We start from the raw sequence: 12122 nt of genomic DNA on the forward strand, positions 1-12122 counted from the left end.
ATTCCGTCTTGGCCCATAGAAGTCCACCTATGTAACTATATAAGCAATTGGCTAATACGATAATAACATAACGTTCCCCTCATATCGTCTTAACAAAATTTAATAATCCAAAGGATTTATTTGGTGTAACAAGTTTGGATGTGTTGACTGTTGATCAATTTAAAGAATACATTGAATTGAGAAGTTAAGTATTATGCTTATTGTGTTCTTATTAGTTGCGAGTTTTAAGTTCTTTATTTCCTTCTTGTAAGATTGAAATAGTCTTTATTCTTCCTTGCGAGGTTGAATTTATGTCTTTGTTCGAGTCCTTGTGAGGTTGAGAGCAATTTCACACCTATCCATTTATTTCCGTTCAAAATCACTTATAAAGACACCAAAAAAAACTAGTATAATACTAGTATTCCTATGCAATTTTACTCTCAAAATCGCTAAAACTTGGCTAAGTTTTACATCCCTTGCTTATACTACACTACTCTCTTTGGTAGGCTTATTACTAGACATTAACGACACCTAATTTTACGTTATTATCACTAAATTATCAACTTAGTCCCCTAATTGGTTACATTTATTTTAGTAAGGAACTTGATCAATCTAGGGAGTTCAACTAACGGGAAGGGTTCCGAGTGCTGATTTATTTGGTTGTCAATAATGGGTAGTCGAACTTGTTGGCTTATAATATGACTTTGCACCTTAGAGTCTTTAGAAATTTGATTAAAACCTCTTTATTTGCATTTGTTTAGTTTAGAAGTTAATAAGGATAATTATTATTTTCTTATTCCTTCCCGATAAAGTATAGTCTGAAATTGACTAGTACTCAATTCTACTTAATATCGACCCGTAAACAGTACAACCAACCAACATCGTAGGCTTGCAATCCGTAAAGTCATATTATTTTAGTCATTGTTTATTAATCACTGGTCAGTCAAGAGTAAAACTCATTAAATTGTTGGATCTATTGTTGTTGATAATTGTTAGTATCTATGTAGCTCCATATTTTTTAATCAATAGTCAATACTTATGGAGTTATGGTCAGGTAAATAGAAGTGAAGTGAGTGTATACTGCAATTTGATTTTACACTTTGTGTTTACCTTTACCAATTACCAACCCAGCTAAATGAGACAGGTAGTGAGATACAAGTATATATACAAGAACAAGTTGTGTGCAACAACTTGTGTTTACCTTTACAAATTACCAACTTGTGTCTCAACATGAGAAAACAATCCATCCACAAACCCCCGGTCAAATGTTTGTAGATGGAGAGGCATACGACTCGAAAACAAGTGTAGGCCCAGTGATGAGTTATACATACATACATACATATGCATGCATGCATGTTTCTATTTCCTTACAAACCTCAAGCATCGGTGGTGTTTGTCTTCAGCTATACTTGGAGCCTGAGTTAGCTGCTTATTCGGCTGAGTCATTGCTAATTTCTCCATTGAATTGATGAACTTGCGTAAATGTTTGATGTACTCTGGATATGTTTCCAGGTTGCAATGCGCCCCACCCTTGACCCACAGCGGTTCATATTTCTCCTTTGAAAGTTCCCATAGACGCTTTCCATGGGACCAGTCAACTATTTCATCATTTGTTCCCTACATATATATGATATAAATAAAATAATAATGGGATATTTTGTCCAGTTAACATACATATACATAATAAGTAGCGAGGGAGTAATAGGAAAGTAGAGCTTACATGTATGACAAGCACTGGGCAGGTGACATTACGAATTTTATCAATATTCTGCAAGTTTTTTTTTAAATAAAGTTGGTCATTTTAAATTTAAGGACAAGATATAATAATAATACAGAGTATATATTCCGTATATTACATACTTTGAAAATATCACACCACAGCGTCATCTTGACAGGATAAAGGACGCGTATTCCAGAGAGTATGGCGCTATGAAGAACAACTCCCCTCAACCTCGTCATACGTGATGCCAAGTGTAGTGTTGGGCCGCTACCAACTGATTGACCGTATAATATCAAATCTTCTTGCTTAATATTGTACTCTCTCTTTAAGCACTGGTACACTGCTTCTATGTCATAATATGTATTCTGCTCCGTTGGCTGCACCAGTTAACACATACTAATAAACAATCAGTGCACCCTTTTCATGTAATATTACTCACATACATTTATCAGGAGTGACCATGGTATTAAATCAATTCCACAATACCAAAATACCATTTACTTTGTAAATCTTTGAAAATTACCATGACTGAGTTTTATCGCATTTTAAGGAATTATATTACTCGTTTTAAACCATATTTTCTTGTGACAAAATGATACCACCACCAAAAAACGGAAATTAATACTCCCTCAATACCAATTTTATTCTCCCATTTCCTCCAAAATTTATCACAAAATAATTATCTCCTTACTAAATCAAAAATCACTCTTCATTCCAATTTATAAGTTTTTCATAAATCCATCCAAAATAAAAAGTAGGACAATATAATTGGGATGGAGGGAACCAACAAGGATCCTCTCCATTTCCTCTCACAAACCCATTTAATAATATTATCTCATCTATATTCTATTAACCCTTTATTTTTATGCATAAATCGTGAACCGTTCGATATTGACGATATACAATTTTGACCGCTGATAGGTAATGACCTCTCCATTTCTTTTTAGGAAATGGAGAGAATTTTGGCTCGGAGGGAACGTGCTTAGCAGTGAGCAGTAGTTTGGGCAATAATTTGCAAAATGGATCCTCTCCATTTCTTTCTCTCCATTTTTTCTCCATTTCCTCTCTTAAACTCATTTAATAATATTTTTTCCACCAAACCTCATTATCCCTTTATTTTTACCCATTAATTTTGAGCCGTTCGATGATGCCAGTATACGATCTGAAACACCGAAAGGAAATGGCCTCTCCGTTTCTTTTTAGGAAATGAAGAGAAACCCTTCTCAATAATTTGGTACTGAGATATGTGTTTTGTTGAGATCCAATTTCTTCCCCCACTGTTTCTTTCACACTTGAATTAAATTATAATATATTTCCTCCATTTCAATCATCTATTTACTTTAATTGTTCATAAACAAATAACAAATGATTGAGACAGATCAAATAAGTCATTGTGGCTTAGGGCAATAACAATGAGGATAAATAAGAAGTTCTATATTTTAGGAACTTCTTACCCATTCCTCTACATAATAAAAAGTTTCTTGTTTCATGTTAGGAAAATGAGAGGAGAAGGGGGATCACATAGAACTATAGAAGTATGAAACTTGTACCATTGAGAAGAATTAAAAAGTTTCACAATTAATTATGTGGGTTGACGTGTAATGATAAAGGTGATGTTTGGCCTTACTTTTATAAAAGAGTTTTTTCCCTTTTAAAATGACTTTTTCATAAACTACTTTTTTAAAAAATTGTAAGTGTTTGGCCAAATTTTTAAAAAAGTTGTTTTTTCATTGTTGGATATGTATGGCCAATTAGTGAACAATTTTTTTTGCTTTTAAAAATATCACATGTATCCCAAATATTATCATTTGAATGAAATTTATAAAATTTGGAAATATTATGAATAGTCGCTCAAATAATATTTTTGGCATGAGATAAAATCTTATGAAAACAAAGAAAATTAGAAGTAGAAGCACCAATTTGCTACTTCTACTTCTAATGGCTTAAAAGGTAGTGTATGACTTTTTTAAAAGTAGTTTTAACCTTCCTAAAAAATAGTGTTTGACCTAATTTCTACTTTTTCATTTACAAAAACACTTCTAAAGTTAGGCCAAACAACACCTAAAGTTTAGTATGGAACTTCAACCATTGCTATTGCCCTTAGAGTATACCAAATAGGGGATGATGTTGGGAAGTAATCCCAACATTAAAGATAATAATGATTAAAGATAGTACTTCCTCTTATTCATCAGTTAGTCTTACTGAAAACGGGTTGGAGCAAGTGACGGGTAATGCCACTCACAAAACGGATAGGGGGGACAAGGTGGGGGCACCCCCAAGTGCTTCCCCCTCTCTTCTATTTGGGTCATTTTTGAGAGGAAATGGTATCCGTCACTCCAAAGTGACGGATACATGCCGTCTTCAATGAGATTTTGTGTTTATTCATTATGATGTTCCATATTGCTTTTTTGAGTAATTTTTAAGAGGAATGAGATATGTGGTGGAAAATGGAGGATGAGGAAAGTAAGAGAGAAAATGTGGGGTCACGTGTCCTAAAACCACAAATTATAGACTAATAAGGAAAGTGGAAGATCTTAGTAAATTTGTTATTTTAGTTAGGAAATGTAGGAGATATTAGAGAATAGGAGGGAGTAACATGTAGTAGAGTCCTTAATATGTAAAGAGTTATATACTCCCTCATATTCTAAATAACTCTTTCTATTTCCTTTTTCGTCTATTCACAATATTCTCCCTATTTTCTTATTTGGCAAACTTTTATACTTATTTTAATCACCCCACCTCACAACAATATCCCACAATACTCATATTTTATCTTATTTTAATCACCTTACCCCACAACAATACTTATTTTAATCACCTTACCCCACAACAACACTTATTTTAATCACATAATATCTTCCCTCTCTCCAATCTCCTACCCCACTACAATACTTTACCATATAATACTCTCATCTCTTAATTCTTGTGCCCTCCATAAAAGGGGAGAGTTATTAAGAATAGGAGGGAGTATGTTTTATGTTATTATTATTTACACTTTAGTTCTAGATGTTATTAGTAGTAAACATTAGGAGTTAGACTAGTAAGACATAAAGACTCTTAATAGGACTATGTAGACTTGGCAAAAGCAACCCGACCCGATTGACCCGACCCGAAAAAGCTGACCCGAGACCCGAAGTGACCCAAATTACATCACCCGAATGTGTCCCGAAAACCCGAATTGACCCGACCCGAGCCGAACATGACCCGAGCTTTCTTGACCCGTACTGGCCCGATCCGAAAATGACACTATCTGAAACCATCAAGCCCAAAAATGACCCGACAGAAATGACTATTTCTATATTATTCATTGACCCGAAAATGACCCGACCCGAAACAAACCGACCCGCTTGACCCGAAATAGATCCGACAACGAACCCGAAATAGACCCGAAACCCGAAAAGACCTGTCCCGACCCGAATTAACCCGAACTCAACGAGAGATCCAAATTGACCCCACCCGAATTGGCCCGACCCGAACTCGACCCGTTGTCCCGTTTTGCCAGGTCTAGAACTATGTTGGAGTTAGAATTCGAGACCTTATATAAATAATACTCCCTCCGATCCAGACAGATGGTAACATTGGAAAAATTGGGTTATTTAAGAAAATGTGGAAAAGTGAGGGATAAAGTATGAAAGTTTGATTAGGGCCACATGAAATGGGTAGTTGGTGAGTGGATGGTAAAGCTGTAAACAGTTAGTAGATGTAAGGGTAATTTAGTCAATTGTTAGGCTTAATAAGGTATGTAACCATTGGTGTGGATCGCCCGTTTTAGGTAAATGTTACCATCTGTCTGGATCGGAGGGAGTAAGGGTCACTAGTCATGTTGGATAGAAAGAGTGTATGCTTAATATCCCAAGTTAAGCATAGATTAAAATCTTAACTAGTAGCTAAGTGTTGGAGGATGCAGATCAGTGGGGATCCTTTGTTCAAGACCTGGCAAAAACAACCCGACCCGAAAAGACTGACCCGAGATACGAAGTGATCCGAACTACATCACCCTAATGTGACCTGAAAACCCGAATTGACCCGAACATTACCCGAGCTTTCTTGACCCGTAACTGACCAGACCCGAAAATGACCCGATCCGAAACCATCAAACCCGAAAATGACCCGACAAAATATAACTCTAATTGAACCGAAATTACTTGAAATGGCTGGGATATGCTTGATCCGGGCCAAGCCTTACTAATTATTATTTTTTTTTTTTGCTAAAATGGCGGTCCAAGGGTGGGGTGAGCTGAGCTGGAATTTTAGGACCCGGGCTTAGACCGAGTCGGGTCAGGCCAAGTTGTATAAAATAACGGGCCGTGCTGATTGCCAAGTTTACTCTGTTCCATTTTTATGTCTCATTGTGTGTCCGACTCTACTTACCTTTTGACACATCACTTGTTGTAAAATAAAATATTGTAACAAATACACTAATTTGTTGATGTGTTAGAAGGTAAGTGGAGTGGCACCTATAATGGGACACCAATTGGGACAGACGATCTTCACTCGATTGAGATTGTATTATTGTTAGTTCTTGAATAATAATAATAGTACAAATTGAGTTGTGGGTTTAATCCATAACAAAAATATTGTGGGCTTATGACATTGCATTTTATATTATTTGTACCCAAAACCCCAATAATTAGATTTGTAGTCCAAAAAAAGTTGTGTTTTTACCTTGCCAGTTGAAGCTCCATATCCTGAGTAATCATAGCTGCAAAAGAGAGAATGAAAAAGTCTATCACGTCCATGACTTCCTAACAAAAGAGAGAAGATTAAGAATTTTAAGTTGTTTGAGCGAGCGTCCAAACAATATGAATTGAAGCATCAAGCAAATTAATTGGTATGACCTGAGTTTGAGAAAATACTTTCTTATTTATAGGAGTACATGGTAATAAGATAAACATGTGATGTTTGAAAGCAGAGAAGATTTGTGAAACAACATTAATTAAGAAGAAGGGAAAAAACAAATCACTGACCTCATAATATTGAGACGAAGGTGAGCACGGAGCTCAAGGAAGAGATCGGGCATCTGGCCTAAATCCGCAGCATTGCCGTGGGAATAAAGAAGGGTGAATCTGGCAAAAGGATGCCTCCAAAAGGTGGCAATAACCTTATTCCCGCTCTTGGTCTCCACAACATGGACGTCCACGTTCTTGTCTCCCGTGATTCCTGTCATCACCCACTTTCCCTCTTCTTCGTCCTCCGCTTTCCTCACCTCATATGTCGCCGGTTCTGGTGGGAAAAATGCAAACTTCGCCGCCACATTAGAGGTCACGTTTCCCATTTCATGTACGACTACTCTATTATACAATATGAAAATTATTCAATTATTATCCACAATAATACGGACTATCAAAGTTACCGCCTTTTTTTTTTCATTTGGCTCCCATCTTCTCTTTTCGTTCCCCTTACCTTTCTCCTTCTTCAAAAGCGACAGAGAAGAAAATTAATTCAAGGAAAAATATACACCATAAAGGAGAGGCTAGAAATGGAATAAATGATCAGGAAAAAAAATGACTCCAAAATGACTTGTAAAATTTATTAAGGGTGGGTATAAAAACAAAAGCAAGATAAGCGGGATATTAGGCTGTAATCTCAAGTTTTCAGGTCTTAAGGTGAGAGACAAGTCAACAATAAATTACTCCATAAGCTTTGAATTGAAGAAACCATCAAGTTTTATTTTCTTTTGGTACATAAGAGGAACGCACCCCAAAACTATCTATAGTATGGGAAAAAGCCACCCTAAAAATGTTCTCTCGTAGAATAGGACGGACATTAAAAGGCGGATAATCTAGGATAGTCGGAACAGTACTTGAAGAAACCCCTCAATTGGCAACCAGTCGCTAGCTCGCTTAGCCTCTCTGTAAGTGTGTTCCAGCTTGATCGACCATGACTCATCTTTGAGCAAAACCATGAAGTAGATTCAGCTTTTTGTTAACAAAACTATATTTTTTTTACTTGTTCTAATGTGCAATGCAACGGGCTATTTTCGATTTTATGGTTAAACTAGTATAATTCTCGTGAAAAATTCACGAGTTGGTTTTTAAGTTTTATAAATTAAATTTATTTACTAAATTTGTGAAATGAACGAAATGAATGTGATGTGGTTCATCATAAATATAAAATATATTACTAAATACGTCTAAATATATAGTTTATGTTCGGGTTGAATTTCCCTCGGGAGATTAGCCTTTGCAAGGTTGTGGATTGTCCAATTCCGGATCCACTGCCAAACAAGCAAGGACGAAGATGGGATGGAGAACTATATCGACAATATCACCAAGGTCGAAGACATGATACTGAAACATGTCTCCCTCTAAAAGAAGTCATCCATGGTATGACTGAAAGAGGAAAATTACCACTACCACCCTAAGCAATTAACAAGAGCAATTCTGTAATACCCATATTTTGGTAGCATTTATAATGGCTTTTAATGAATTACTTATGACATTTATAATTTATAATAAAAATAAGACGTAATAATAGAATAAATAGAATTAAATAATAAATAATGGTTGAGTCAGGATTTTACTGGTGGTCGTGTAATAGCCGTGTTGACCATGTGTCACTCGGTCAATGCTAACAATAATGATAGTTATATTTGTATAATAATAATAATAATACTCTTCTGATTGGTTACGTGCGGTTCCTATCTCGGGGTTGGGCCAGACTATGAACGGGAGGACTTACCGTTGTGTGCTGGGATATCGTCTGGGTGTTCCGTTATTCACGGTATCTAGGCCCTGTCCGGCTTGCTCTCGGGTTTTTGCTGAGGATGTTTTTGGGGACCACGCTGTTTCTTGTACTGGTACGGTGGGCGTTAAACATCGGCATAACCTTGTCCGGGACACTCTTTTCGACGTCTGCTATAGATCTGGTATTACTGCGGGAAAGGAGGTTGATATCGGTTTGGTTGATGGACATGGTGGCTCTCTTCGTCCTGCGGATTTATTGCTTTATTCTTGGGACAGGGGGCGTGATGTGTGCGTCGACCTGACAGGTTCTTCACCCTTGACTCAGACTGGGTTGGCAGATTTTGGGCCGGGCCGGGTTGTCGCTGATGCTGCTCAGCGAAAGTGTGCTAAGTATGGGGATTTGTGTGCGGTAGCGGGTTTTGGTTTCCTACCTTTCTCTTTCTCTTCACTTGGGGAGCTGGGTTCGGATGCTGTTGCCTTGCTCAAGCGGATCCAGAAATTCTCGATATCTCTGGATGCGGGGGCTCGGGTGGCCGCTTACATTTTTACTAGACTTAGCTTTGCTATTGCTAAGGGTGTGGGAGCTCAGATTGTATCTCGGGTCCCCACCAATTTCATGTAAACTTTTATTTTTATTTTAATAATAATAATAATAATAATAATAATAATAATAATAATAATAATAATAATAATAATAATAATAATAATAATAATAATAATAATAATAATAATAATAATAATAATATAACTTCCTAATTGTCTTTCTATCAATTATAAATAGAAAAGATGGGACCTTACCCTAGCATACACAATCACAAAAACTAAAATTAATTCACATAAAGGGAGATAATAAGAGATCTAAAGACAAAGGAAGGGGATTTAAGATCGTATAATCGACAAAAGGTAAGACCATCTCATAATTTAATTTTTTATAATTGTTTACATCGCATGTATACCGTGTTTAAGAGCAACCGTGCACCGCCATACACGCAACCCAAGAGCCGTGACTTCGAACATAAGCTAGCGTGAACCATCCTCTATTCACCTGACCCTTCCGTGACCGTCGACACTAACCTAGGGTGGTTAATTGGGTGGTTTTTCGTGGGTGGCTGTTAAGGGAACCATGTAATTGAAACGGGTAATTAAATCCTTAAACTTGATCGTCGTGACCTGGGTTGGGGTTGATTGGCCATGGGTGGTGGAGTCAACCTAGGTGGTGGTGGTTGGAGGGTTAAAGGCAGAGTCTTGGTGGTTGTGGTTGTCGCAAAACGTGAAATAAGGGATTTGGGGTTGTTTGTGTGAAACCGTCTTAAGATGAAGGTTGTAGCTGTGGTGGTTGCGTCGAGGGAGGTTGGACGCCACCACTGGAACCGACGTGAGCTAAGGGAGGCTATGGTGGTGACCAGTGGAGGTGTGGGTCACTGTGTTGGTCGTGGTTGTGGGGTTTTTACACAATGGTTATGGGATGTGTTGGGAGGTGTCCGTACAGGTGGGTCCTAGGGCAGGTGTGTTTCGCATGGTGGCTGGACTCGACAGAGAAGCTGGTAGTTGGCTGGGCTCACTGTGGTAGTAGGTGATTGACTAAGGTGAGACTCACAAGTTTGGGGGCTTGTGACAAGGTTGCTTGACCGTGGTTGGGACACGAGTTAAGGGTGGTTTTGTGTGTGGGTTTTGTGAGTTGGGTTTATTTCTTAAGACGGGTTTGTGGTTTCGTAAATTTAATAATTAATAATAATAAAACGTAAATAATTAATAATTGAATTTCGGTAAAATTTATAATTAAATTATAATATTGTATTAGGTGACGGATTTGAGGTGGAGTATTTCTGGTTATTCATTGGACTGCGTAATTGGACTTTAACTGCTGAGGTAGGTTATCTGCTCAATTTGAATGCGATTTTGTGTTAATGTCGTGGATATTAATTGTTGAATGATTGTTGATGAGAAGTGTTATTGTTAATCTACTATTGAGTAATTCTTGTTGCATATACCTGTACGGTTGATTGGGTGTCTCGGAGTTATAACTGGGTGTCTCAGAGTTATGATTGAGTGTCTCGGAGTTATGATTGGGTGTCTCGGAGATGTGATTGAGTGTTTCAGAGGTGTGAATTGATTATTAAAGCATTTGCATATCTTGGTTGTTATTATTATTGTATTGTATTCATGTTGTTTAGATATTCATACTCAACCGTTTGGTTGACAGTGGGTTCGTTAAATACCTGTGATGAACCAATTATTGTGGAGTAGATTGTCTGACAGGTACTAAAGAATAGTTGTCTGGAAGCTTAGGACGTGAGGTGGATGATGATGGACTTTATAGAAGTCTAGCTCACTTAGACAATTCATTAGATACTTCACTTATTTATATTTCCGCTGCGAGATTGTATTTAATTGTTTCTGTTAAGTCTTTTGGTTAAGTAAACTGTAATAAGGCCATTAAACATTTATTTATTTAAAATATTGTGGTTTATTTTACTTTGTTATTCACTACCTCGGGCAATTTATGATGGTAATAACAACTTCTTTTATTTAGGAATGCCTAGTTAAGGCTCTTGGATAAATGAGGGTGTTACAAAGTGGTATCAGAGCGAACGTTCCTCAGGCCTAAAGCAAATGAACCCAATAAATTTAGGATGTGTCCAATAAAATGAACCCGGGTATAAACTGTTAAGAGCCCCCTTAGGCTTGGGATGAGTAAAGGGCCCTCTCACACCAAACTTCCGGCCCTTCAGTTTTGAACCGATTACCTTCAGAGAAAATTTAAGAGTGGGGTAAATAAAATAAAAATTGCAGTAAGGGTTAATTGTTGCCTCAAGATGAATATTTCTAACCTTGTTGCAGGATGCGGAGTAAGGTAAGTATTATGTGGTAGTATAAAAGACCTAGGGCCGTGTGGTATGAGGATTTTTGAAGTGTTTTGGAAATTGGGTGATCATATGAATTGTTTGGTGAATTGGATTATAAATTGGTTTATATACTTGAGAATTCAAATGCTATAAATTTTTTTTATTGAAAGTGTCATATGCTTGGATGTTGGGTGATATGTGTAGTAGAATTAATATGTCTAGTGATATGCGGATTTTTGTGACCCTAAGCCATGATAGCGATAATTGATAAATTATGTTGCAATTTATAAATTGCGAATAATGCTAGTAATTATGGGTGGCCGTGAGTATTTAGGGTCGTGGAGGCCGTGGTGGTGGGTCATCGTGTTGGCTGGCTAGTGGTCAGTTAGTCCATCACATGTTGTTTTGTTTGTAGGGATACCTATTTTAAACCTTATACCATATTTTCTAAGCAGAAACTTATGTGTTTCATTTTATTTCTTATATCATAATCATGCCTCCAAAGAATCTACACCTACACCCACTTTTATGTCTCAAGAGGAGATTGATCATCTGATTGCTATGAATGAAGCCTTGACAGCTATATTGAAATCAAAGGGGCCGTCAGCTAAAGATCCAGCTAAGGTGAGTGCTTCTATTGCGAGGCACAACCCGACGAAGTATGATGAAAGGTGAACCATCTTTATTGGGAGACTGACACAGAGAATTTGAAAACTTTTTTGAGCTACTGATGTGTCATGCGGAGTTTCAAGTAGATCAGGCTACTTACTATCTGGGAGGGATAGCTGGTTTGTGGTCGACCCGAAACAAGGAAGCTATAATAGAAGCTGCTGTAAATAATGCAACTGATTACGTGAAGTGGTCTAGATTCAAGAAAGTTATGAGAGCTGT

The 12122-nt window shown here is 37.1% G+C and overlaps 1 protein-coding gene across 1 annotated transcript; it reads right to left on the reverse strand.

Moving 5' to 3' along the window:
- Window positions 1–1070: 1070 nt before the first annotated feature.
- LOC141595886 (uncharacterized) lies at window positions 1071–7216 on the reverse strand. Its single transcript, XM_074415835.1, has 5 exons — window positions 6667–7216; window positions 6365–6401; window positions 1840–2076; window positions 1700–1747; window positions 1071–1596 (listed from the first exon to the last, which is right to left on the reverse strand). The coding sequence occupies exons 1-5, from the start codon at window positions 6972–6974 to the stop codon at window positions 1339–1341; spliced, it is 888 nt and encodes a 295-aa protein (XP_074271936.1). The 5' UTR covers window positions 6975–7216; the 3' UTR covers window positions 1071–1338.
- Window positions 7217–12122: the final 4906 nt, after the last annotated feature.

This window comes from Silene latifolia, chromosome 8 (assembly GCF_048544455.1).
Source record: "Silene latifolia isolate original U9 population chromosome 8, ASM4854445v1, whole genome shotgun sequence".
NCBI classification, from domain to species: Eukaryota; Viridiplantae; Streptophyta; class Magnoliopsida; order Caryophyllales; family Caryophyllaceae; genus Silene; species Silene latifolia.

What these genes read in the sequence shown, in the direction of transcription:
- LOC141595886 (XM_074415835.1), bottom strand. Translation starts at nt 6,974, where the DNA reads ATGGGAAACGTGACCTCTAATGTGGCGGCGAAGTTTGCATTTTTCCCA. An exon ending in CTTCGTCTCAATATTATGAG is followed by an intron (nt 6,402 to 6,666) that starts GTCAGTGATTTG and finishes TCTCTTTTGCAG; the next exon opens with CTATGATTACTCAGGATATG. An exon ending in ATGGAGCTTCAACTGGCAAG is followed by an intron (nt 2,077 to 6,364) that starts GTAAAAACACAA and finishes TAACTGGTGCAG; the next exon opens with CCAACGGAGCAGAATACATA.